General features: G+C 46.9%; 1 protein-coding gene across 3 annotated transcripts in view; it reads left to right on the top strand.

Moving 5' to 3' along the window:
- TOM1L2 (target of myb1 like 2 membrane trafficking protein) overlaps positions 1 to 22445 on the top strand; it is a 54387-nt gene that overhangs the window by 7430 nt on the left and 24512 nt on the right. For all 3 annotated transcript variants that reach the window (XM_080981094.1, XM_080981093.1, XM_080981092.1), the window contains exons 2-12: positions 3242 to 3326; positions 5177 to 5255; positions 7220 to 7369; positions 11340 to 11474; positions 11651 to 11809; positions 11931 to 12047; positions 14917 to 15050; positions 16006 to 16054; positions 17319 to 17442; positions 18807 to 18924; positions 21354 to 21429. In XM_080981094.1, the coding sequence (XP_080837220.1) occupies positions 3242 to 3326; positions 5177 to 5255; positions 7220 to 7369; positions 11340 to 11474; positions 11651 to 11809; positions 11931 to 12047; positions 14917 to 15050; positions 16006 to 16054; positions 17319 to 17442; positions 18807 to 18924; positions 21354 to 21429 (1226 nt within the window). The remainder of the gene's footprint in view (positions 1 to 3241; positions 3327 to 5176; positions 5256 to 7219; positions 7370 to 11339; positions 11475 to 11650; positions 11810 to 11930; positions 12048 to 14916; positions 15051 to 16005; positions 16055 to 17318; positions 17443 to 18806; positions 18925 to 21353; positions 21430 to 22445) is intronic.

Below are 22445 nucleotides of genomic sequence, written 5' to 3'. Positions count from 1 at the left end.
CATAATGCAGAAATCATGGAGAAGGCACATGGCTCAATGGAAGAGACCTGTTATGTGTGCAGAATGGCCTGCATCAGATCCATGGCACCTTCTGCTCAAAGGGCTAGATGAGCAGCCCTGCTGGATCAGGCCAAAGGCCTGCCATTGTTCAGGATTCTGCCATTGCCAACAGGATGTCTAGGTGAAGATCACACCAGGAGATCCGGGTGCAACAACACCTGTGATTCCCAGCTACAGCCATACCGAGGCATTCTGCCTTAGACAGTGGAGGTAGCCATTCATAACCTTACCCTCCACAAGGTACCAAGTGATGGGAAAAGCCAGTGTGGTGTAGTGGTTAAGAGCAGTAGATTCGTAATCTGGGGAACTGGGTTCGCGTCTCCGCTCCTCCACATGCAGCTGCTGGGTGACCTTGGGCTAGTCACACTTCTCTGAAGTCTCTCAGCCCCACTCACCTCACAGAGTGTTTGTTGTGGGGGATGAAGGGAAAGGAGAATGTTAGCTGCTTTGAGACTCCTTAGGGTAGTGATAAAGCGGGATATCAAATCCAAAATCTTCATCTTCTCTTCTTCTTCTGTCTGTGCCAGACAGTCTGCTGCCAGTCAGAATAAACAATACTAGGCTAGTTGGACTCATGCTCAGACTCCCTGTTTTCCAATTATTTTTCGCTGGGCAAATCAGTGTCTCTATTTTACTGGGATTTTTCTTCAGGGGAGGTCTTTGAAGACATGGTTTTTAAAAAGTCAGAAATGCCCAAAGATGACTGAGCATACTTAGTGGCTACAGACAACTGGAAGAAAAAGGAAAGTGTGTGTGTATAATGGAGTATCCTTTAAGAAGTTATGGTAGATATTCCCAGGGATATTCCCAGGGGAACTGAAGGAGGCAGTGGTGCGCCCGCTCTTAAAGAAAACATCATTAGATCCCTTAGATCTATCCAATTACCGCCCGGTTTCGAATCTTCCATTCCAGGGTAAGGTGATTGAGAGAGCGGTTGCTGAACAGCTTGGTAGGTTTCTGGATGAAACATCGGCTCTCGATCCATTTCAGTCCGGCTTCCACGCTGGTCATGGGACCGAGACGGCTCTGGTCGCCCTAACAGATGATCTCCACAGGCAGCTGGATCGAGGCGGGTCGGGGCTGCTGATTCTTCTAGACCTGTCAGCAGCCTTCGACATGGTCGATCACGAACTCCTGGACCACCGCCTTGCCGACGTGGGGATCCAGGGCACAGTCCTTCAATGGCTGCGCTCGTTTCTCTCTGGTCGGGGACAGAGGGTGGCGCTTGGGGGGGAATTGTCATCGCGCCACTCCTTGGTGTGTGGAGTGCCTCAGGGTGCGATTCTCTCCCCGATGCTTTTTAACATCTTTATGCGCCCCCTTGCCCAGCTTGTCCGGAGTTTTGGGCTGGGTTGCCATCAGTATGCCGATGACACCCAACTCTATCTGTTGATGGATGGCCATCCTGACTCGGCCCCAGACACACTGACCAGATGTCTGGAAGCTGTGGCTGGATGGTTACGTGGGAGCCGGTTGAAGTTAAATCCTTCGAAGACAGAGGTCCTCTGGCTGGGACGGGGTGATATGGGATTGAGGGGGCAACTCCCATCTCTTGCGGGGGTGCAATTAGTGCCAGCATCGTCCGTTAAGAGTTTGGGTGTAATCTACGATACCTTCCTCTCTATGGAGGCGCAGATTACAGCTATAACAAAGGCGGCATTTTTTCATCTCCGCCAAGCTAAGCAGTTGGCTCCTTATCTGTCTCGCCCTGGCCTAGCCACTGTGATCCATGCGACGGTCACCTCCAGACTGGATTATTGTAACTCGCTCTACGTGGGGCTACCCTTGAGACTGACCCAGAAACTCCAGCGGGTGCAGAATGCTGCGGCGAGACTCCTTACGGGGTCTTCGCTGCGAGATCACATTCATCCGGTACTATACCAGCTGCACTGGCTCCCGGTGGAGTACAGGATCAGGTTTAAGGTGCTGGTTTTAACCTTTAAAGCTCTATACGGCCTAGGACCCTCGTACCTACGGGACCGCCTCTCCTGGTATGTCCCACAGAAGAACTTACGGTCTGCAAATAAAAACATCCTGAAGATCCCAGGCCACAGAGAGGTTAGGCTGGCCTCAACTAGAGCCAGGGCTTTCTCGGCCGCGGCTCCAATCTGGTGGAACACTCTGTCACAAAAGACTAGGGCCCTGCGGGACCTGACATCTTTCCGCAGGGCCTGTAAGACAGGGCTGTTGCACCAGGCCTTTGGTCAGGGCGCAGCCTGACCCCCTCCTCTGGCAATCTGCACAGAATTTTGCTTAATGGTTGCCATCAATTTGATTTTAATTAATTTTTATAATGAAAGGTTTTTAGAATGTTGGATTATTTTGATTGTTGTTAGCCGCCCTGAGCCCAGCTTTGGCTGGGGAGGGCGGGGTATAAATAAAATTTATTATTATTATTATTATTAGACTGGCTGGAACCCTGAGCAGGAGCACCGTGCCTGGCAACATTTTGTTGCACTTAACATTTGTAGCTTACCATATCAAAGCTGACTTTTAGATGCCCTGTTTGTTGAGCTACACCCTGCTTTGTTTGTACCTAGTTTGCTGGCAGGTTTGACGACATTGGTGGTTATTATTATTTTTAGCCTTAATTCCTGTTTGATTGCAGAGAGGTTATACGACACAGCATCAATTGACTGTTATCCAGTGCATTTTCCCATCATTTCCCTTATTGCAAAATGTTCCAGTTTGGGGAAGGAAGTAGACTTGTTGCACAAGGGCAGTACATCAACGTTAATTGTGCAACCTGAATCTGCTGGTATGTGATCAACTGTCACCTGAAAATGCTGACATTCTCGAAGCACAGTAGGCATGCAAGATTGTAATAATCGTGTACCTTTTTGCCCCTCCTCGATTTCCATGTCCTTCCTTTGTTGACATGCTTGTCCTAGTTTCTGGATTGTAAACTCTGTGGAGCAGAGAACTGTTCCCTCATTCTTTGTAAAACAAGATGTACATGAGTGGTGCTCTAGAAAAGAAATAAACTGTGGCACACCATTGGCCTGACAGCACTTAAGAGGAGAAGTAGAACTTCCTTCTTCTGGTTACCTGGAGGTAGTTCTTACATGACCGTGGGCGTGTGGCCATTGACCAGCCTGGTGAAAATCTTATTCTGAAGCTTGGCTTTTAATCTGGAAAAGAGTGAACAAATATTTTGCTTGCTCTGTTTTGTTTTAAATAGAAAAGGCTACAGATGGCTCCCTCCAGAGTGAAGACTGGACACTTAACATGGAGATATGTGACATCATCAATGAGACAGAAGAAGGGTATGTGTGTCTTTGTCTGTCTGTGACTATGGATAGCACAGGGCAAAAAGCAGAATTGCTTGCTGTGTGCTGGTGTGAGTGGTGGTGTTGTTGTTTTTAATCAGCTGGGTGTTACTGCGCTGGCATTCCTTTTCACCAGAAGGTGTTTACATGCAGTGTTATAGTTCATTTGTAGAATGCCTTATTTGTAAGGTTTGATTTCCATAAATTCCAGGAGGGCAGAGCGCTCTTCTGCTTATGTTCTGCTTGTGGGTTTCCCACAGGCACCTGTTTAACCACTGCAAGAACAGGATGCTGGACTAGGTGGGCCATTGGCCTGATCCAGCAGGCTCTTCTTATGTTACCGTTGTCTCTTCTTTCCCTTCCCCACATGAGGGGACAATATGTTCACCTGAGCACTCCAGGGAAATTATAAAGACTGCATGTTAAGGAAAAGCCAAGCAGTTATTGACCAAGCATAGCTCGGCTTCTGCTGCTTGTCACAGATGGTTCTGAGCTTCCCCTTCTGAGCACATTGATGGTGTCAGGGTCAGCAGAACAATGGCTTTCTTCTCATAACATTGTTTGCATCTTAATAATAATAATAAAATAAATTTTTATTTATACCCCGCCCTCCCTGGCCAAGACCGGGCTCAGGGCGGCTAACATCAAATATAAATACAGTAAAAACATTAAAAACAAAACAAACAACAAAACAAACAGGTGATTAAAATATAAGTTAGAATACAGTTTAAAATGCAGCTTAAAATGAAGCCTCGTTTTAGTGGTAGCCTATAGATCAAAGCCATAAGGAGAGAAAACGTCAAATATTCACTGGGGCCAACTATCCGAGCTGGTCCTACATGGGCCAGCAAAAAGAGCCAAGGGAAAATTGATATACAAAATCCCGTATAAGGGGTTCCATTAAAAAAAAGAGAGAGAGGGAGGGGTTTTAGACTAAGTCCAGCCCAAAGGCCAAGTGGAACAGCTCTGTCTTGCAGGCCCTGCAGAAAGATGTCAAATCCTGCAGGGCCCTAGTCTCTTGTGAAAGAGTGTTCCACCAGGCCAGGGCCAGAGCTGAAAAGGCCCTGGCCCTGGTTGAGGCCAATCTAACCTCCTTGGGGCTTGGGACTTCCAAAGTGTTGTTATTTATGGACCTTAAGGTCCTCCACGGGGCATACCAGGAGAGGTGGTCCCGTAGGTACAAGGGTCCTAGGCCTCAGTACTAGTCTGGTTGCTCCTGCCTGGCCCAAAACAAACTCACTTGTTTTTTGTTGCATTTGAAGAGGTTCAAAAGCTGTGGGAAAGGTACAGTCCTAGTTTTTTTGAGAACATTACTGTAGCTAAGCACACTGACCTGCAGCCTAGGAGTCTCCCTGCCCCTCTCCCACATGTCTGGAAGGAGGAATTCAGAAACTTTCCCTCTCACTCAACCACAGTTTGACTTGCTGACCAGAGCAGCTAACTTTGGTTGTTTGAGACAAGCCAACTCCAAACCATGGTTTACAAAGCTGACTTTTTGAAACTAACCATAGTTAATGTGAACCAAAGTTCCCAGTTTAGATTACTTGTTAAGCTGTAGTTAATGAGGAGCAGAAGCCTCCAAGCTTCTTGTCCTGTGCAGCTGAGAAGCCAAAGAAGGGAGTGTTAAGCACAAGGGCTGAAGGATTGCTGCAGCCAATTTTTGCGTGTGCATATTGCACTCAAGCATGGTCTCGGGTGATGTGCAAGTACAGTTTCTGTCTCCAAACCCTAAGGGTTCAAATAATGTGCACTTGAGCTAACATTAGAACTGCAGTATTGCCTTTACTGTGAGAAGTGCAGTTACTTGTAACTGTCCCTTATCTGTGGTTCTGTGTTTTCCCCGTCAGCCCAAAGGATGCCATCCGAGCGCTTAAGAAGAGGTTGAATGGAAACAAAAACTACAGGGAAGTAATGCTAGCTCTAACGGTGAGTAGCGTGTGCAAGTGGATGTGATTCAGGGGTCAGCATTTGGGAGACCTCCAAAACAAATCTGCTCTCCCCCTCTTCCTCTTACCAACTTGGAACAAGAAAAGGAGTGCAGAAAGTGGCAGTCTTCTTAGATAGGCATGTGATTTATAACAATCTCAACTGCAGCATCGGACTGCATGAAATACTAACAGGCATCTGTAGCCACATTGGAGGAGGAAGATTTAAGGCCAGTGGTCCACAAATGATGATTATTATTCTACTTTTTATTAGGCTCCTGCAGCCGTAGCAGCCAACTCCTAGGGGCCGTTGGGGGCTTTGACCCCCCACAATAAAATATCTGTGGGGGTTGAGCCCCCACAAAGTTGGTGGGCATTCCCATTCAAATGGTGTGTGTGCACTGTGTCATGTGATAGATTATGTGGGCCAGGGCTTAACCTGCGTCCCCACAATATTTTATTCGAGTTGCCTCCCTGACTGGAGCATTTCATCGATATGAGATCCACTTGTATATTAGAGTTTTCATTAGGATAACCAAATTTTACTCGTCAGTGCAGATAGGGAATTTTGTGCACCAGTTCCAGAACTAAAAGTGAAAAGGTAAAGGACCCCTGGACAGTTAAGTCCAGTCAAAGGCGATTATGGGGTTGTGGCGTTTGTCTGCTGGCAGCTTTCTGGGTCATGTGGCCAGCATGACTACACCGCTTCTGGCGCAACGGAACACCGTGACAGAAGCTAGAGCGCATGGAAATGCCATTTACCTTCCCGCTGCAGCGGTACCTATTTATCTACTTGCTCTGGTGTGCTTTCAAACTGCTAGGTTGGCAGGAGCTGGGACAGAGCAACAAGAGCTCACCACCATCACACAGATTTGAACCACCGACCTTCCAATTGGCAAGCCCAAGAGGTCTAAACCACAGTTCCAGAAGTATAAGAAGTAAAGCCCCGCCATGTGGCATAAAAGTGCTCTGGTGCCTCTGATCCACTAGAGACATTCAAATTAAGAATAATCTTTTCTGTGATTGCCAGGGCTCATGTATTTTTGTTCCACAAATTTTGACTGGCCTTTGGTGGACAGCCAAAACAGGCTGAGCACCAGGATTCTGTGGGTACCAGAATTCTGTGTCTCCAAAACACAAAGTGACATCAGGAGCAATTCCCCATTCAGCCGGGGGTGGGGGACAATCCACACATGGAAGTGGGGTGGTTGTTGCTGCAGTGCTCTAAGCATTTCAGAAGTGCAGTGGGTGCACTTGAAGAAAAGCGGTAAGGATTGTTCCCTTCACAGCACTGAGCTTTGGAGGTAATCAGAAGCCTTGTGTGATTGTGAGGCAGTTCCCCACCTCCCCTCTCCAGGACTGAGCTTGTTCTTCTGCATTTATTGCACAGAGCTCCTATAAGAGCCAGTTTGGTGTAGTGGTTAAGAGCGGTGGACTCATAATCTGGTGAACCGGATTCACGTCTCCGCTCCTCCACATGCAGCTGCTGGGTGACCTTGGGCTAGTCACACTTCTTTGAAGTCTCTCAGCCCCACTCACCTCAAAGAGTGTTTGTTGTGGGGGAGGAAGGGAAAGGAGAATGTTAGCCGCTTTGAGACTCCTTCGGGTAGTGATAAAGTGGGATATCAAATCCAGACTCCTTCCCCTCTTCTTCATCTTCTTCTTCTTCTTCTTTGAAACATAGTGCCCAAAGAAACCATAGTTTTTATCCCAGTTAGGGATGTCCCCCACCCCGAGCTGGGAGGAAGGCTAGGGGCTCACCATGCTCCCTAGAAAATGGCAGAACACTGGCCATGGTGAGTGAAATGATTAATCCCCTGGACTAGCACCATGGGCTACTCCTTTCTCAAAGTGTCCCCACGCTCCTGGACATTAGCTACTGTCCATGGCAATGAATTTCTTCCTTGCATGCGTTCACCAGCTTTCTTTGCTCCACCAGTAATGATGTTTTTTCCCTACACACAGGTACTGGAAACATGTGTGAAGAACTGTGGCCATCGCTTTCATGTCCTAGTAGCAAACCGTGACTTCATAGATGGTGTCCTGGTGAAAATCATCTCTCCCAAGAACAACCCACCCACCATTGTCCAGGATAAAGTACTTGCACTAATTCAGGTCTGTCACTGAGCTTTTGTTTCTGCCTTCTGAGTGATAAGCAATATTAGTCAAAAGTAGGCTCTCTCTCTATATATATATATTAGTTTTTATTATTATTGAAAAAATACAAACAATAAATAATAGTTTATTGGTCACCAGATACAAAGCAAAATACAAATGTGTATAAGGAAGAAAATAATACCAACATGTTAAGTTAAATAGCCAAGTCAAAAAGATGTGTGAGTTACAGGGGTCTAGGTTCTTCCAGATGACAGTTAATAAAATAAACAAACATAAATCAATCAATCAATCAATCAATCAATCAATCAGCATTTAAAGTATCTTTTAAAATTTCCTCCTTGCATCACTCTATTGTGTATCTACGTTTATCAGCCAAAGCCAAGTACCATACTCTTAACTTACCGTATTTTTCGCCCTATAGGATGCACTTTTTCCCCTCCAGAAATGAAGGGGAAATGTGTGTGCGTCCTATGGGGCGAATGCAGGCTTTCGCTGAAGCCTGGAGAGCGAGGGGGGTCGGTGCACACCGACCCCTCTCGCTCTCCAGGCTTCACGAAGCTATCCGCTAGCCGTGGGAGACACAGCTATCCCACGGCTAGCAGAGAGCTTGCCTGCACCCAGAAGCTTGGGGCGCACTGAGCTCAGCACGCCCCAAGCTTTGGGCTTCGCACAGCTCTCCGCTAGCCGTGGGAGAGCTGCGTGACTTCGCACAGCTCTCCCACGGCTTGTGGATAGCAGCCTGTTCTGGGGGCTGGAGTCGGGGGAAGCTTGGGCTTCCCCTACCCCAGCCCTGCACCTGGGGGGGGGAATATTTTTCCCCCTTTATTCCCCCCCCCAAAAAAAAACCTAGGTGCGTCCTATGGGCTGGTGCGTCCTATGGGGCGAAAAATACGGTGCCTTTTGTGGGTAGTCCATCTGCCTGCATCCTTCCAATGTACCCCTGGCTCCACAAGGAGGAGGTTTATCAGATTCTTACAAGGGAGATCCCTGTTTCACCCTCTAAATAAAGAGAGCAAAGCTAATCCCGGTTCTGTTTCAATATCTCTGTGAAGGAGATCAGTAAGGCTTGCCAAAATGTCCTACCAACATTTCTGAGCTTTTTGACACTCCTTCCAGAGATGGATCAGCATACTAAGAATTTGACATCCTCTCCAACAAAGGGATGATAATTAATATAACGAAGTCTTGCAGGTGTCCAAATGCCATTGATGCACAAATTTCAACACGGCTTCCTTAATTTCAGCAGATTTGTTCTTAAAAAGGGGGTGCACGCCACGAAGCCACCCCTTCCTTCCTGTCAGAAATAATCCCCTGAATATCAGCTTCCCACAATTTATTTATTTATTTACTTGCTACATTTATATAGCACTTTTATCTTCCAAGGAGCTCAAGGCGATGTGTGTGGTTCTGTTCCCTGTTTCATCCTCACAGCAACCCTGTGAAGTAGATTAGGCTGGAAGTGAGCGACTGGCCCAAGGCCACCCAGGGAGCTTCATGACGGAGTGGGGATTCAAGCCCTTTTCTCCCAGGTCATAGTCTGACACTCTAACCTTTAAGATGCCTGGTTGTTCCTTTGTGGCCACTTCTTTACCTGCCCCAGAATTAATGTCATGTATGAAATCAGGTGGGGGTGAGCTGGCAGAAATCCAGCCTCCTGTTGGGCCTAATTTGCCCCCCCCCAAGTCAGAATTTCCTCACTCCCCACCCCACTCTCTAGTCCTGTCGCCCGCAGCCTGACTATATTAGGTGAAAGCCAGTAGGTCAGAGTACTACTCTGTGTTTCTATTGATCATGGGGTCTACAGGCTGCTGAAAGTCCTCATTTCTGTGAAGGATAACTTACGGAGCAGCTCAAAAGTAGCCATGTTGGCCCATGAGAAAAATCTCCTAAAATCTACATTACAAAAGTGTGGCAAGCTATTTAGTTCTCCAGAACTTTCATTGGGCAGGCAAGACGTTAAAGCCGATCAGTGAGTGAGGGGAACTTGAAACTGAGTCTACTGCATGACTATGATATGGCTATGATATTGGGTGTGTGTGTTTTGTTTTGTTTTTCTTCATCCCCCGCTTTGTGTAAGGAATTGCTTTGGAGAGGGGGGGGATTCAGCCCCCACCCCCCGCTTCCCCTGCCAAATCCTCATTGAGGCAGTTTTTCAGAAAAGGGAAAGATGATGAGAGATCCAGCTGTTTATCTCCAGGGTATCCTTATCAGGAGTGGAGTGATGGGTAGAGAAGGGACTGTTTTAATCTTTTCCCTCCTGCACCATGGTCCCAATGAGAATCCACCCCAGCATCCTCCAACATTTGGGACCAGGGCAGGGGGTGGACTGCCCAGTTGGCTTCAGAATGTCATTTGGCTTCTAGAAATCTGGAAGCAGCAGAGTTGCTATTTTTGCTTACAGCCTGAAGCAGAACAGCAATTACTGGCTGCTGCTAAATTGTCCGTGTCTGGAAGCAGCCCAAAATGCTGCTGTGCCGTTAACGTGTGCTTTTCCTGGCCTTTCGCTTGTAAATAAAAAATGGCACAACGCTCCAAGGGAGTGAGAATTGCTTCTGCAGGAAGGACGCCTTCTGTTGTAATTTAGGGACGATTCCTTGGAAACGGGCTTGGCCAATTTGGGCGGATCTTGCCAATCAAAGATCAAGTGCCCTCTGCTCAAGTAGGATTGGCTGGCAACACCCTTGTGGCGGAGAATTGATGCTTTTAATTAACCTTATTGGAAGATGAAGCTGTAAGAACACAAATAATGATGCACTCACACAGCAAGGCTTTATTTGTGTGCTTCCTGAGAAACTGATCCATGAGAGTTTTCTTTTTTTGCACTTAAGTGGCATATAAATTTTATGAAATAAATGAATCACATACTACTTTTTTCATTCACAACTTTGTTTCCTTATCATTGATACATTCAGAATGTTTTTAACTGTAACTGCTTTTAGATGCTCTAATTCAGGCACAGGCAAACTCAGCCCTCCAGATGTTTTGAGACTACAACTCCCATGATCCCTAGCTAACAGGGCCAGTGGTCAGGGATGATGGGAATTGTAGTCCCAAAACATCTGGAGGGCAGAGTATGCCTGCTCTAATTGCTATTGTTTTTAGAATGTTCTTGCTTTCTTCTTGTTTTTACATTGTGTATCTTTATGCTGCTCTGGGCTCCTTGGGGCAGGATATAAATTCAGTAAATAATTACATTTATTTACTGCATTTGGTAAATGTCCTGATGTGACACCCTTGAACTTTCAGTTGACCCTTTGTGGCCTTATTAGAAACCTTTCGGGCTTTTCTCAGGCTTTAACCCCTCCCACAGTCACCATACAGCCCTGAGACACTGTGATTGAAGAAATACTGTTCACGTCTGTACAGTCGTGCCTTGGTTGTCGAACAGAATCTGTTCCAGAAGTCCATTCGACTTCTGACAAAGTTTGACAACCAAGGCGTGACTTCCGACTGGCTGGAGGAGCTTCCTGCACACAATCGGAAGCCGGGAAAGCCGCGTTGGACGTTCGGGTTCCAAAGAACGTTTGCAAATCGGAACACTCACTTCCGGATTTGCGGCATTCGGGAGACAAAACGTTCGAGTCACAAGGCTCCAAGGTACGACTGTACAGTGGACGCTCGGGTTGTGAATGTGATCCATGCGGGATGCACGTTCGCAACCCGCAGCGGCGCATCTGTGCACGCGCGGGTTGTGATTCGGCACTTCTGTGCATGCGCAAAGTGCAATTTAGCGCTTCTGTGCATGTGCAACCGCCGAAACCCGGAAGTAACCTGTTCCGGTACTTCCGAGTTTCGGCGGGTCCGTAACCCAAAAAAACGCAACCTGAAGCGTCTGTAACGCGAAGTATGACTGTACTATATACTCACAAGAAATGTGGTCTCCTTCAGAGTAGAAATAACAGACCCAATTTCACGATAGAAGGGAACTGGATTGAGTTCCTTGCAACACTCTCTGTTTCTTTTGCAGGCCTGGGCTGATGCTTTTCGAAGCAGCCCTGATCTAACTGGGGTGGTCCACATTTATGAAGAACTCAAAAGAAAAGGGATTGAGTTTCCAATGGCTGATCTGGATGCTTTGTCTCCAATACACACACCACAGAGAGTAAGTGGGCAGTGTTGTCTGCTTTTCTTCCTTTTTTTGTAGAGGAGGAGAAGCAATTAGAGGATCCCTGCCTTCTGCCTTCCCTGCCCTTTTGGCTAAAGAGCATGATAACGACAGCAGCACAATCTTTTGGTGAATACTGTATTTCTGAGTGTTTGCACATTGTCTTCTGCTAGAGCGTTCCTGAGGTTGACCCAGCTGCCAGCATGCACAGGTCCCAGTCTCAGCAAAGGATGAACTCCAGCTCCTATTCATCTCCTTCTCCAACGGCGTACTCTGCTCCTCAGGCCCCAGCTTTGAATGTGACCGGCCCCATCACAGCAAATACAGAGCAGGTATTGTCTGAGCAGGTACTGTAGAAGGCATTCCCGCCTCCAGAACCTTTTAAAAATCAGACTGTGAAATGCATGCAGCTTCTTTAAAGGGTTGCATTCCCCCCCCCCTTTTTAAAAATAGATTGCACGACTGCGGAGTGAACTGGACGTTGTTCGTGGAAACACCAAAGTGATGTCTGAAATGCTCACAGAAATGGTCCCTGGGCAAGAAGATTCATCGGACCTTGAGTTACTGCAGGTAAATGTGTTGTAACCAAAGTATAAACATAGTAGATTCAGGGCAGGAGAAAGGTTCCCCACCCCCATCCGTTTGCTGCCGCAAGGTATGATGATGGCTACTAGCTGAGAAGCCTTTCGAAAGGAGTTTAGACATGTTTGCAGGTGGCCATTGGCCCTGGTGGCTAAACAAAGACTCCATGTTCTCTGAATACCAGTTACTGGGGATCGGGGGGGTCATGAGTAAGGGTGGGCTGTTTCCTTCATGTCCTGCTAGCAGACTTTTCGGAAACCTCTGCTATAGGAGGCAGAATGCTGAACTCGTTGGATCTTCAGCCACACCATACTTTTAAAGCACTCCTATGCTACTTTAACCACCATGGCTTTTTGCAATGAAAGCTGGGAACTGCTAGGGTGTTCAAGGGTCTATCAGTGTCCAGGGTGCAGGGTCTTTACAGTGTCCAGGATTCTTTGGGAGAAGCCATGGCTGTTAATGAGGACTGAGACTGGATGTCGTGGCTGAAGAATACTGTTCCCCGCAACCTCAAAATCACTGGATGGAAGAATCGTTTTAAACTATAGCTACTTTTTAATTGCAGTTGCTTTCAGAATGTTTTAACTGTTTTAGAACATTGTTGCTTTGTTCTGGTTTTTGAATTGTGTATCTGTTCACTGCTCTGGGCTCCTCAGAGAGCAAGGGCGAGATATAAATTCACTAAGTAACAGTCTCCGTTCTGATCCAGCAGGGCTCCTCTGATGTTTTGTGTTCCAACCCCCTGCCAATAATAATAATAATAATAATAATAATAATAATAATAATAATATATTTGTCCCCCAGCCACTCTGGGCAGCCTCCAACAAAATATTAAAAATACATTAAAATGTCAGACATTAAAAACTTCCCTAAACAGGGCTGCCTTCAGATGTTTTCTAAACATCAGATAGTTGTTTATTTCTTTGACATCAGATGGGAGGGTGTTCCACAGGGCGGGCGCCACTACCAAGAAGGCCCTCTGCCTGGTTCCCTGTAGCTTTGCTTCTCACAGGGAGAGAACCACCAGAAGGCCCTCGGAGATGGACATCAGTGTCCGGGCTGAGTGATGGGAGTGGAGACACTCCTTCAGGTATACTGGGTCAAGGCTGTTTAGGGCTTTCAAGGTCAGCACCAACACTTTGAATTGTGCCTGGAAGCGTACTGGGAGGCAATGTAGAGTTGGAAGGGACCATTTTGTCCAACCCCCTGCAATGCAGGAATCTTTTCCCAACATGGGGCTTGAACTCACAACCCTGAGATTAAGAGTTTCGTGCTCTACTGACTGAGCTATCAGTTCTGTTCTATCAGCCTACCTGGAAAAGGAAGGGGCAGTCTAGGAATCAGTGTAACAAGACGGTTGGTGGTTAGCAGTGCTATTTTTCTAGAAAAAGAGGTGCTGGAATTCACCATGAACGTCTTTGTCTTAGAATTCCAGTGGTGCCCATCTGATAGCTGCCAGAACTGAGTTCCGGCTGGAAAAAAAGCCCTGGTTGTTAGTTGTTACCCATCAGAAACCCAATAAGCAGCTAAATAAAAAGGAAAGGTTTTTAATGGCATACAACCAGGCGCTGCAGCAGAATAGAGACAGACAGGCCCCGTCAGCCCTCTCTTCTCCATCTGAATCCAACCTTCTGAAATGTCACAATCTGGCTCTGAACTGATGGGATCAAAGCTGACATGGTAAACTCAGCCCTCAAGCTGTGAAAGCAGCTGCGGGAAGCACGAGGCGACACTTGTCCAGGTGCAGAACGTCAGGCCATGAGATGCCAGGTCAACGAGGCTTGTTTTTCTTGTCAGGGGTGGGGGTGCTGATACCACCAGCAGCATGGCTGTCCTCGAATGAATGTTTATTATTACGGCTAAACAGCCAGAATAGTAAAACCAGAATTTCAGCATAATTTTTTTACATAAACATTAAACCGGTCAAAGTGGAATTTAACAATCAATATACTAATTAAATGGATTTAAGATATGTATCCTTACATGGCTGTCCTTAATCCTGAATTTCCACTCCGAAGGGGGAGGAATGCAAAGAGGGAGGAGGCTAATTCTTGTATTGAAAGCCAGGCTTCTAAAAGTGGCAGCCTTGGCAAGCACTGCTAGGTACAGCTTGGCTACAGAGGCTTGGCTGTATTTTGCAGTGGTTCAGAATTCTATGCTGCTAAAAGGCTGCATTCCATGGTATTATTTACCTTATGCAAATCTGTATGTATTTTAGCTTAATTTATCGTCCTTTAGTTAGTCACCTGGAGTTGCAAAGAGCTTCTTACGGCACTGATGCCCAGACCACAGGAAGTCTCTTGCCACTACTATCACCCCTTAAGATCCTGTTGCCCATGAAGTTATATCTGCAGCCATAAGGACTAGAAACTTAATTTTTAAAGAATTGCTGAGATGTTTAAGAAGTTGAACTTTTGAGCTCAGTATTACACCCTGACCTGATCGTTTATGTGGAAGCCATGTCGCCCTGGCCCTAGAGTCTTACGCTAGATATCTTGACAGATAACACAGGCTTTATAACCAGAATTAAATATATGGAGTTCTTGATTGTTCTGACCATCTGGCAAATGAGCATTCTGCCCTTCTTTTCTGCCTCCTTACAACTCTAGGAAGGGGGTAATCTCTGCTGAAAATGGACCCACCTTGACCCGTAGCCCCACCACAACTACATTGTAGAATAGCACTGTTAACCTTACTTGTGATAAGGCACCTTTTTGGCAAGGGCTGCCCCTGCCTGGCATGATGTAGTTAGATTGTGTGAGCAGGCCTATTATATCTGGGCTCTGATGCTCCCCTGTGTTGTAACTCTTGGACATCATCTCTTCCCCTTGAAGTTGCAATGATTCATTTCTCCCAGGAGCTGAACCGCACCTGTCGAGCCATGCAGCAGAGGATCGTGGAGCTCATCTCCAGGGTGTCCAACGAAGAAGTCACAGAAGAGCTACTTCATGTAAACGACGATCTGAACAACGTTTTCCTCCGATACGAGAGGTGGCTTGCTTTTCCTCAGAAGCTCAAATAGTTGCTTGCTTACCCTTAAGTGTGGCTTTCCCCCCTCACCGAGTAGTTCCTAATCTTTTTGAAAATCAGCCTTTTTAAAGTCCTGGGTGTATCCTGTATCAAGAGCTCAAATTCATCTTGCTTGTTTCCCATACTCTGTGCATTAGTATAGAGACAACTGAAACCGTGAGTCATTCCTTCCAAATGCTTCTTTCTTGTAGTTACCTGCCCTTTAGCACGTTTCTGGAGCTATTAACTATTAACTCCTGTACCAGGTATTCTCCTGTCGTCTGTAATATTGTCTTCCTCCCTCTCAGGATTTAGTTTAAAGCTCCTGATCATTATTTATTTATTCATCTATTTGATTCATTAATTTAGTTCACTTACTCATTAGTTAGATATTTCTTTCAAATCAATCGTCCTGATTCCATGCTGTTGATGGAGCTAGAAGCCCCCTTTGATCCAATCTAGCTAAGAGAGCTGGAAACACCTGCTGCTGATGTCACTTGTGGGGCTCTGGCTGCAGGTTATCCATCCCTGACCTACACCAGCAGCCTTTTGTAACCCATAATATACTTGCAGATGCTTTGGACTGCAACTCCTGTCATTCCTGACCATGGGTCATACTGGCTCAGACTGATGGGAGCTGGAGTCCCAAACATCTGGAGGGCACCAGGTTGAAGAAGGCTGGCCTTCAGCATTGTAATGGCAGGTTTTGGGGTGAGAAAGTTGGATGGGGTTGCTTCCAACCATTCCTAGAGGTGTGACAGTGCAGCAACCCTTGTGATCATATGCTGGTCTCTGTGGCTACAGTCGGCTTCCCACCACCCCAGCCGGAAAAAGACAGATCCTTCCTTGTGCATCCTGGGTTTTGTCATAAGGCTTGCACCTTTCAAAATTGCTACATGCCATTTTTAATCTCTCCTCTTTTTTTTGTCTGCTGTAGATTTGAGCGATACAGGTTGGGTCGGTCTGCACAGAACGCAAGCAATGGGGTGAGTGCTCCTGCTGGGCTTCTCTAATAAGACAGGATTGTCCAGTGCAAAATTGCTAACCTTGGGCTTGGCAAAACTCAACCTTGAAAGTGAGGTGCTACTGCTGCTGCAAAGTCCTTGCCAAAACACTTTCTGATATTTGTGATGAAGTTTGGAGCCCCTTTGCTCTTAAATCAATTGCATTTAAGTAGGTAAATGTGAGGTAGTTTGCTTGCAGGTTACAAAGACAGGAGCAAGCTGAGCTGAATGGGATATACAGAAATGATCCAGATATCAAGCTCTTGAGATGGTTTAAAGGGTTATATCTTGAAAATAAGCTGAGATAGGAATTGGTGTTTTCCCTTTGCATGAGCTTCAATTAAACCAGGATGCCTCTAATTAAACCTAGTTTCTTGTTCCATCCAAACAGGGAAATCATGGTTTACCAACTTCAATATCCTGGCTTGTTCCGAAGCTGGTATCCATAGTTTCCCAGTTTGGAAACAATGGTTTGCTGAAGATTTTCTGGTTTGATGGTTCATACCATAAAGAGAAAGGTAAAACGACTGTCTGTGTGGGCAAAAGACTGACATTTAACTCAAATGCTATCAAATGTGTTTCATTAATCCCAACAAGACTGTCCATTTTATTTCTCCCCCTTTCCTCCCCACTGCTTCTTTTTTCTCCACTACCTCACCCAAATTCCATAAGCAGAAAACTCAAGTATATTAACTTTGCATTTTGGACAAGGAAAGGATTTTGCAGAACTTTGACCTCTTTGACTGCAGTATGATTGGCGAGGAATTAAAAAATGGGTTTAGAGTATGAGGGTCTGTATACTTAGTAAAAAAAAAGAAGAAACACCACCCTGTATAGTATTAAAAAATTAACAGCTTTCCTGATACGCTGTCAGAATAAATTATACAAATGAAGTAAATGTTGGACTAGAAATTCAAGAAGCCAAATTCCATACCTGGTGTTGGAGACAGAGAGGGAGGCAGATCCCTATAGCTTTCTCTGGGCTTAGATAAAGCAGCCTTCCCCAAACTGGTGCCCTCCAGATATTGTTGTGCTTCTGCCAGCTCAAGCCACCATGTCCAATGGTTCCCAATGATGGGGATTGTTATCCAGCCACAGCTGGAGGACAGCAGGCTGGGGAAGGCTGGCGTGGGGCTTCCTGAATCGTAGCCGTGTTCGAGAAAGGCTCTGCCTCTCTGACTAGCACTGTCCCATGGAATGCATCTACCTTATGTGACCGCTTCTGGTGTCCCAATTGGCTCAACAGGTTCTCAGCGAGGTGACTGAAGACAACTTAATAGACCTGGGGCCTGGCTCCCCGGCAGTGGTCAGCCCCATGGTTGGAAACACGGCGCCGGCATCCACACTTTCGACCCAACTCGCTGGGCTTGGTATGTGTTTTGCCTTTCCAGGTGTGCTGGGAACTGGTGTAGTATGGAGCTAGTCCACAGCACACTCCCCTGGAGATTCTTCCATGTTTCAGGTTCCTGAAGAAGGTCACATGGCTCTGACAAGTAGTGCTTGCAGTAAAGGGTGGCGTCCCATCTTGTCCTGGAAGCTTATGATGTCCACATCTGTCCATCTTATAAACAGAGTGGAGTCTACTGCTCTTTTAGCAATCCTGCTCAAATGGGATTGTCTGAGCCAAATTGCAGGTCATGATACACTGAGTGCTGAGTTAGGCTAACCCCTCCTCGCTGCATCTGCATCATACAGTTAAGGCACTTCGCTCCCCCCCAATAGAATCTTGGGAACTGTAGTTTACCCATCACAGGGCTACAGTTTCTAGCATCTTTAACAAACTATAGTTCCCAGGAGTCTTTGGGTGAATCCATGTGCTTTAAATGTATGATCTGGGTGTAACCTCTGTTGCAAAGCGCCCTTGGACATCAGAGGGGTGAGGAAGAATGGGGTGCTTAACCCTTTCCCCTCCACTAACTCCCTTTCCTTTAGGGAAACATGTTGTCTTTTCTCTCTCCCCCTCCTTGCTGAAAAAAGGGCTTCAGATCTATGTTTGCCACACAAGCCTAGATGTTGGGATTCTGTGGGGAGGTGGAGAGTGAGTTTCAAGGGCAAAGTAGCTGGTGGAGGAAGCATCCCCTCCCCTCCCACAGCTTCTCTGCTTCACATCATCCCCTCCAGAGAATGTATAGCAATGGAGACATAAGTAGCCAATGAGCTAACGTTTCACAAAGCTGTGCTTCCATGTTCAGTCTGATGCTTCCATCCACTGGAGATGCGTAGCTGTATGTCCAACTCTAGACTCGGTGGTTGGGAGAGGGTGCTGCAGGTGTGCCTAGAACCAGTCTTTGGGACAGAGCAAAATGTTCAAAGCAAAAATGTGCCTTCTTCTATCTGGCTGGCTCATGTGGCGGCTCTGGCTTTCTCCTACAGCAAGGATGGGGAATCGCAAGCGTGAAGGCCAAAAGCAGCCCCCGAGACACCTCTTATCTGGCCGCTGAGACTCTCACAGGCCAGCCCTGTTTTGAAGCCTTCTTGAGTGTTTCTGCTTGGCATGTGTCCTTGGAGTCTAGTAATGGCTCTTTCTTGCCTGAATGGAGGCTCGAGAGGGGGGTTTGGGTGTAGGAAGTATTCTCATTCATTGCTCTGCCCATTTTTGCCTCTTGCCTCACCCACTACTAGCATGTGATACTCCCCCCCCCCAATAAAAAGTTGCTCGAAATTAAATATGGCCCTTGGGTTGAAAAGGGTTGTCTACTCCTATCCTAAGCCATATTGTTTCCTTTGTCTGCAGATATAGGCGCAAACAACGTGAGCGGAACGCTCAGCTCCCTCCAGCACCCCAACCCCCGGGATGACTTCGACATGTTCGCACAGACGAGAGGCAGTTCACTGGCTGATCAACGCAAGACGTATGTTGGGCCTGAAGGAGGGAGGTGTGGGGGACTTGGGCGGTTCTCTTAAGCCCTCAGATCTGGCCCTGCGGGGCACAGGCTCAACACAGTCTGCTCTGAGCCAGGCTCCTGTGGGGGCAGAAATTAAGGCCAAGAGGACAGTGGCATCATGGCCAAAGTGAGATTTGGAGCAGAGGCTCCCTGTTTCACAGATCAGTCTCTCAGCCGCTAAGCTCATGTATTCATTCCTTCAGTGCATTCGTTCTGCAGCCCACCTCAAGGGCCCAGAGAGGGTCAACCATGTGTTAGCTGCAGAATTCCCAGTTGCATTGATTTACAATTCTTGCCCTATCCTGGGCCATCCAGAGTCTGTTTTAATAAATGGCCTGAACTGGTCCATTGTACAGTAACCCTGGCATGCCAATAATGCCCAGAGGGTGCAGGTTTTGTGTGTGTGTGTGTGTGTGTGTGTGTGTGTCTCAGGGTGATAGCTTTTCCATGTGGAACTGAATGCAGCATCTCCCCCTCACCAACCCATTATTTTGGAAGGCACGGTTAGTGTGCTGTCGCCACTACCCTGAAGGCTGGCTGGCTGAATCCTGGCCTCCAAAGGCCTACCTACCAGAGATGCCCTGGCATTCAGGCACCAGGGAGGAGATGAGTTATTGTCCTTGGTCCTTTAGCTCCACCCAGTGGCTGACTAATGGGCAGGTCTTCACATAGTGAACTGCTTCTGTCCTTTCTGTGTGGCGATCCTAGGTTCTGTGAAATCTTTCAACCGTTTCCCCTCCCTGCTCTGATTTCCATCAACTGTAGGGAATTCAGGAGTGGAGTTGTGTGTGTGCGCACTAAGCTGTTGGGCTGAAGGACTCTTCAGTGATGGTCAGTGGCTAGTTTTGCAACCTGCACAAGATAAGACTGCACTGTCGACCAGGCTTGCAGCTTGGGATTACTCCTGGATCCGACGCTTCTTCTAGACAGGTGGCGTCCAGGATTGCTTTTGACCAGCTTTGGCTGCAGCACCAGCAGCTGTCTCTTGTAGCACAATCTGACCTGGCTTTGGAGACCTTAGTGGTGGGCCATGACGTAGTCGTAGAGTCTATGTTTTATGTGCAGAAGATCCTCAGCTCAATCTTCCAGGAGGAGTGGGAGAGACCTGTGTCTGAAACTCTATAGAGCCATTGCCAGTCAGTGTAGACAATACTGAACTAGATGGGCAAATGTGGTCAGATCTGGTGTAAGGCCGTTTTCTACACCCCTATGATTCCTGCGTTAAACCTCCTGCCCTAATTTTATCCTAGCTTAAATGACTGTAATGCTCTCGTATGTTAGGCTGCCCCAAAGCTGCCCATGAAACTTCAACCAGTCCAAACTGCAACTGCCAGGGTTTGGGCTGGGGCTCAGGGACCAGAACATACAACTCATACCATCTTCATTGGTTACCTGTTGGTTTCCAGGCACTGGTATTGACCCTTAAATCTGGTGTGAGAAACCTTTGTACCTCTAGACGTTTCTGCACTACATTATCCCTGGCCACTGTCCATGCATGCTAGCGCTGATTGGGAGTTGCAGTTCAACAGTACCTGCAAGGACAAAGGTTTCCCCACTTGTGATGTATTCATTTGTTATTTGTTTTATTTATTAAATTTATGTACCACTCTTCATGGGTGGGTCACAATATAAAAACACAAATGTACATAACATGGTAATAAGCAAAAGCAGTAGCTACCCTCACAGTTTAAAAGGCCATAGATTGTTGAATTAGCCAAAGGCCTGGGAGCAGAGGAATATTTTTGCCTGGCCCCTAAAATATGTAATGAAGGTGCCAGGTGAGTCTCCTTGGGAAGAGCATTCCACAAACAGGGAGCCACTGCAGAAAAGACCCATCCTCGTGTTGCCACCCTCCAGGCCTCTCATGGAGGGGGCACACAAGGAACGACCTCAGTGATGTTTTCATTGCATTTGCATTTAAAAATGCAGAATTGGACAGCGAGGAGCTTGGTCAAAGCCAGTTTTAGAATTCCCTCTCCATCTAGGAGGAGAGACCTGCTTTGTTGATTTTTAGCCCACAATTTCTTCGGGTGGAAAAAGGCTACTAGCTACAGAGGGAAAGGGAAGGGGACTCTAGAGGGTAAGCACTTTTTATTTAATAAAACGCCTTAAAAACAGCCAATTCTTGAAAATGTAGGACCAGCTGCTCAAGCCTGAGGCTCCTGTTTGTTTTTGAAAAGAACAAATTACAAGAGAAACGTATAAATGACTGTGCTTGGGGTTAGTTTGTGCCTGACAAGGAGAATATTTTGCTCCCCAGTGCGCAACTGTTATATGGAGGCACCTGGAAACACTCTCTGGATTTATAGATGTCATTCCCGGTGTCTTCCGTTCTTACTCTTGCATTTGCTGCTTCCTGGGTATTTGCAATGCTCATTGCCCCTCTTCTGTTTCAGCGTAACGTACGAAGACCCCCAGGCTGTTAAAGGACTGGCATCTGCCCTGGATGTTCGGAAACACAACGCAGGAGGGGTAAGTTGCTTCTCTGCCCTGTTGCATTGCAGACAAAGGGGGGTTGCTCTCAAGCTTTGCTGAGAGCGTTGAATGCGACTCATGTGTTTCCTTCAGTCCTATCCTGAGATTTTTGTGTGCGTCCAGCTTCAAATTGCAGAAAAGAGCTGTGAAGCACGTGCGGTCAGTGGTGCTAAATTGTGTTTTCCTAGAACTTTCTAAGGTTTGAATACTTCATGCTAATTTCTGGAGAGAACTGACAGGTATCTAGCCTGACGTTTCTCGAGAAGATTACCTGTTTCCCCCCAGTTACGTGTGTTAGCAGCACACTGAACACTGACCCAGAAAGCAAGCGTAACTCTTAGATTCTCTGGCTTTGTATGGATAAATATAAATTATAACTTGTGGTCGGTGCAGGTAACTTTCTAAAACCTGCTTCTTTCCAGTGATCTGAACTGGGAGCATGAATGGTCTTCACTGAAGACTACCCTCTATTTTTCTTTTTGGTCGGGGCAGTGATTCTCTCTGGATGAGGAATCCCGATCTCTCTGTGCATTCCCATCCTTTGGGTGGCAACATTTGTCCTTTGAACTCATCTTTTCATCTTTAGTGTTCTGTCCTCTTGGGAGAGAGCACATACACTGCAGCAGCATTTGACCTGGCCTTCTCCAGGGGGTTCCTTGCACTCCGGGTGGGGGCATGGCCTTTTCTGGAGGGGTCCTGAAGTCTGAGTGTGTGTGTAGGAGAGGGAAGAGCTGTGGGGCATGATGGAGGGAAGCTGCTGCGGAAAAATAGAGGCAAGACTGGCAGAAACTGGACTTCTCTTCACCAATTTTACCACCTTGCCACAGCAACAGGGGGTGCTATGGGAAGGATCCCAAGAGCAGAGAGAGGCAGGTGAAGAACGTCTCCCAGGATGCTCAAATGTATTTTCTCACTCCTGCCCATCCCAGGGCCATTTGTCCCCAGCTGCTCTGTGCCAAGGCTCTTTATACTAAGTGGCCTGGGATTCCCACTCCCCCCTTAAGCAAGTAAAA

Source organism: Podarcis pityusensis, assembly GCF_964106645.2.
Source record: "Podarcis pityusensis genome assembly, chromosome: 14".
Lineage (NCBI taxonomy): Eukaryota > Metazoa > Chordata > Lepidosauria > Squamata > Lacertidae > Podarcis > Podarcis pityusensis.
The sequence above is the reverse complement of the archived record's forward strand: the minus strand, read 5'-3'. Positions and strand labels throughout refer to the sequence as shown.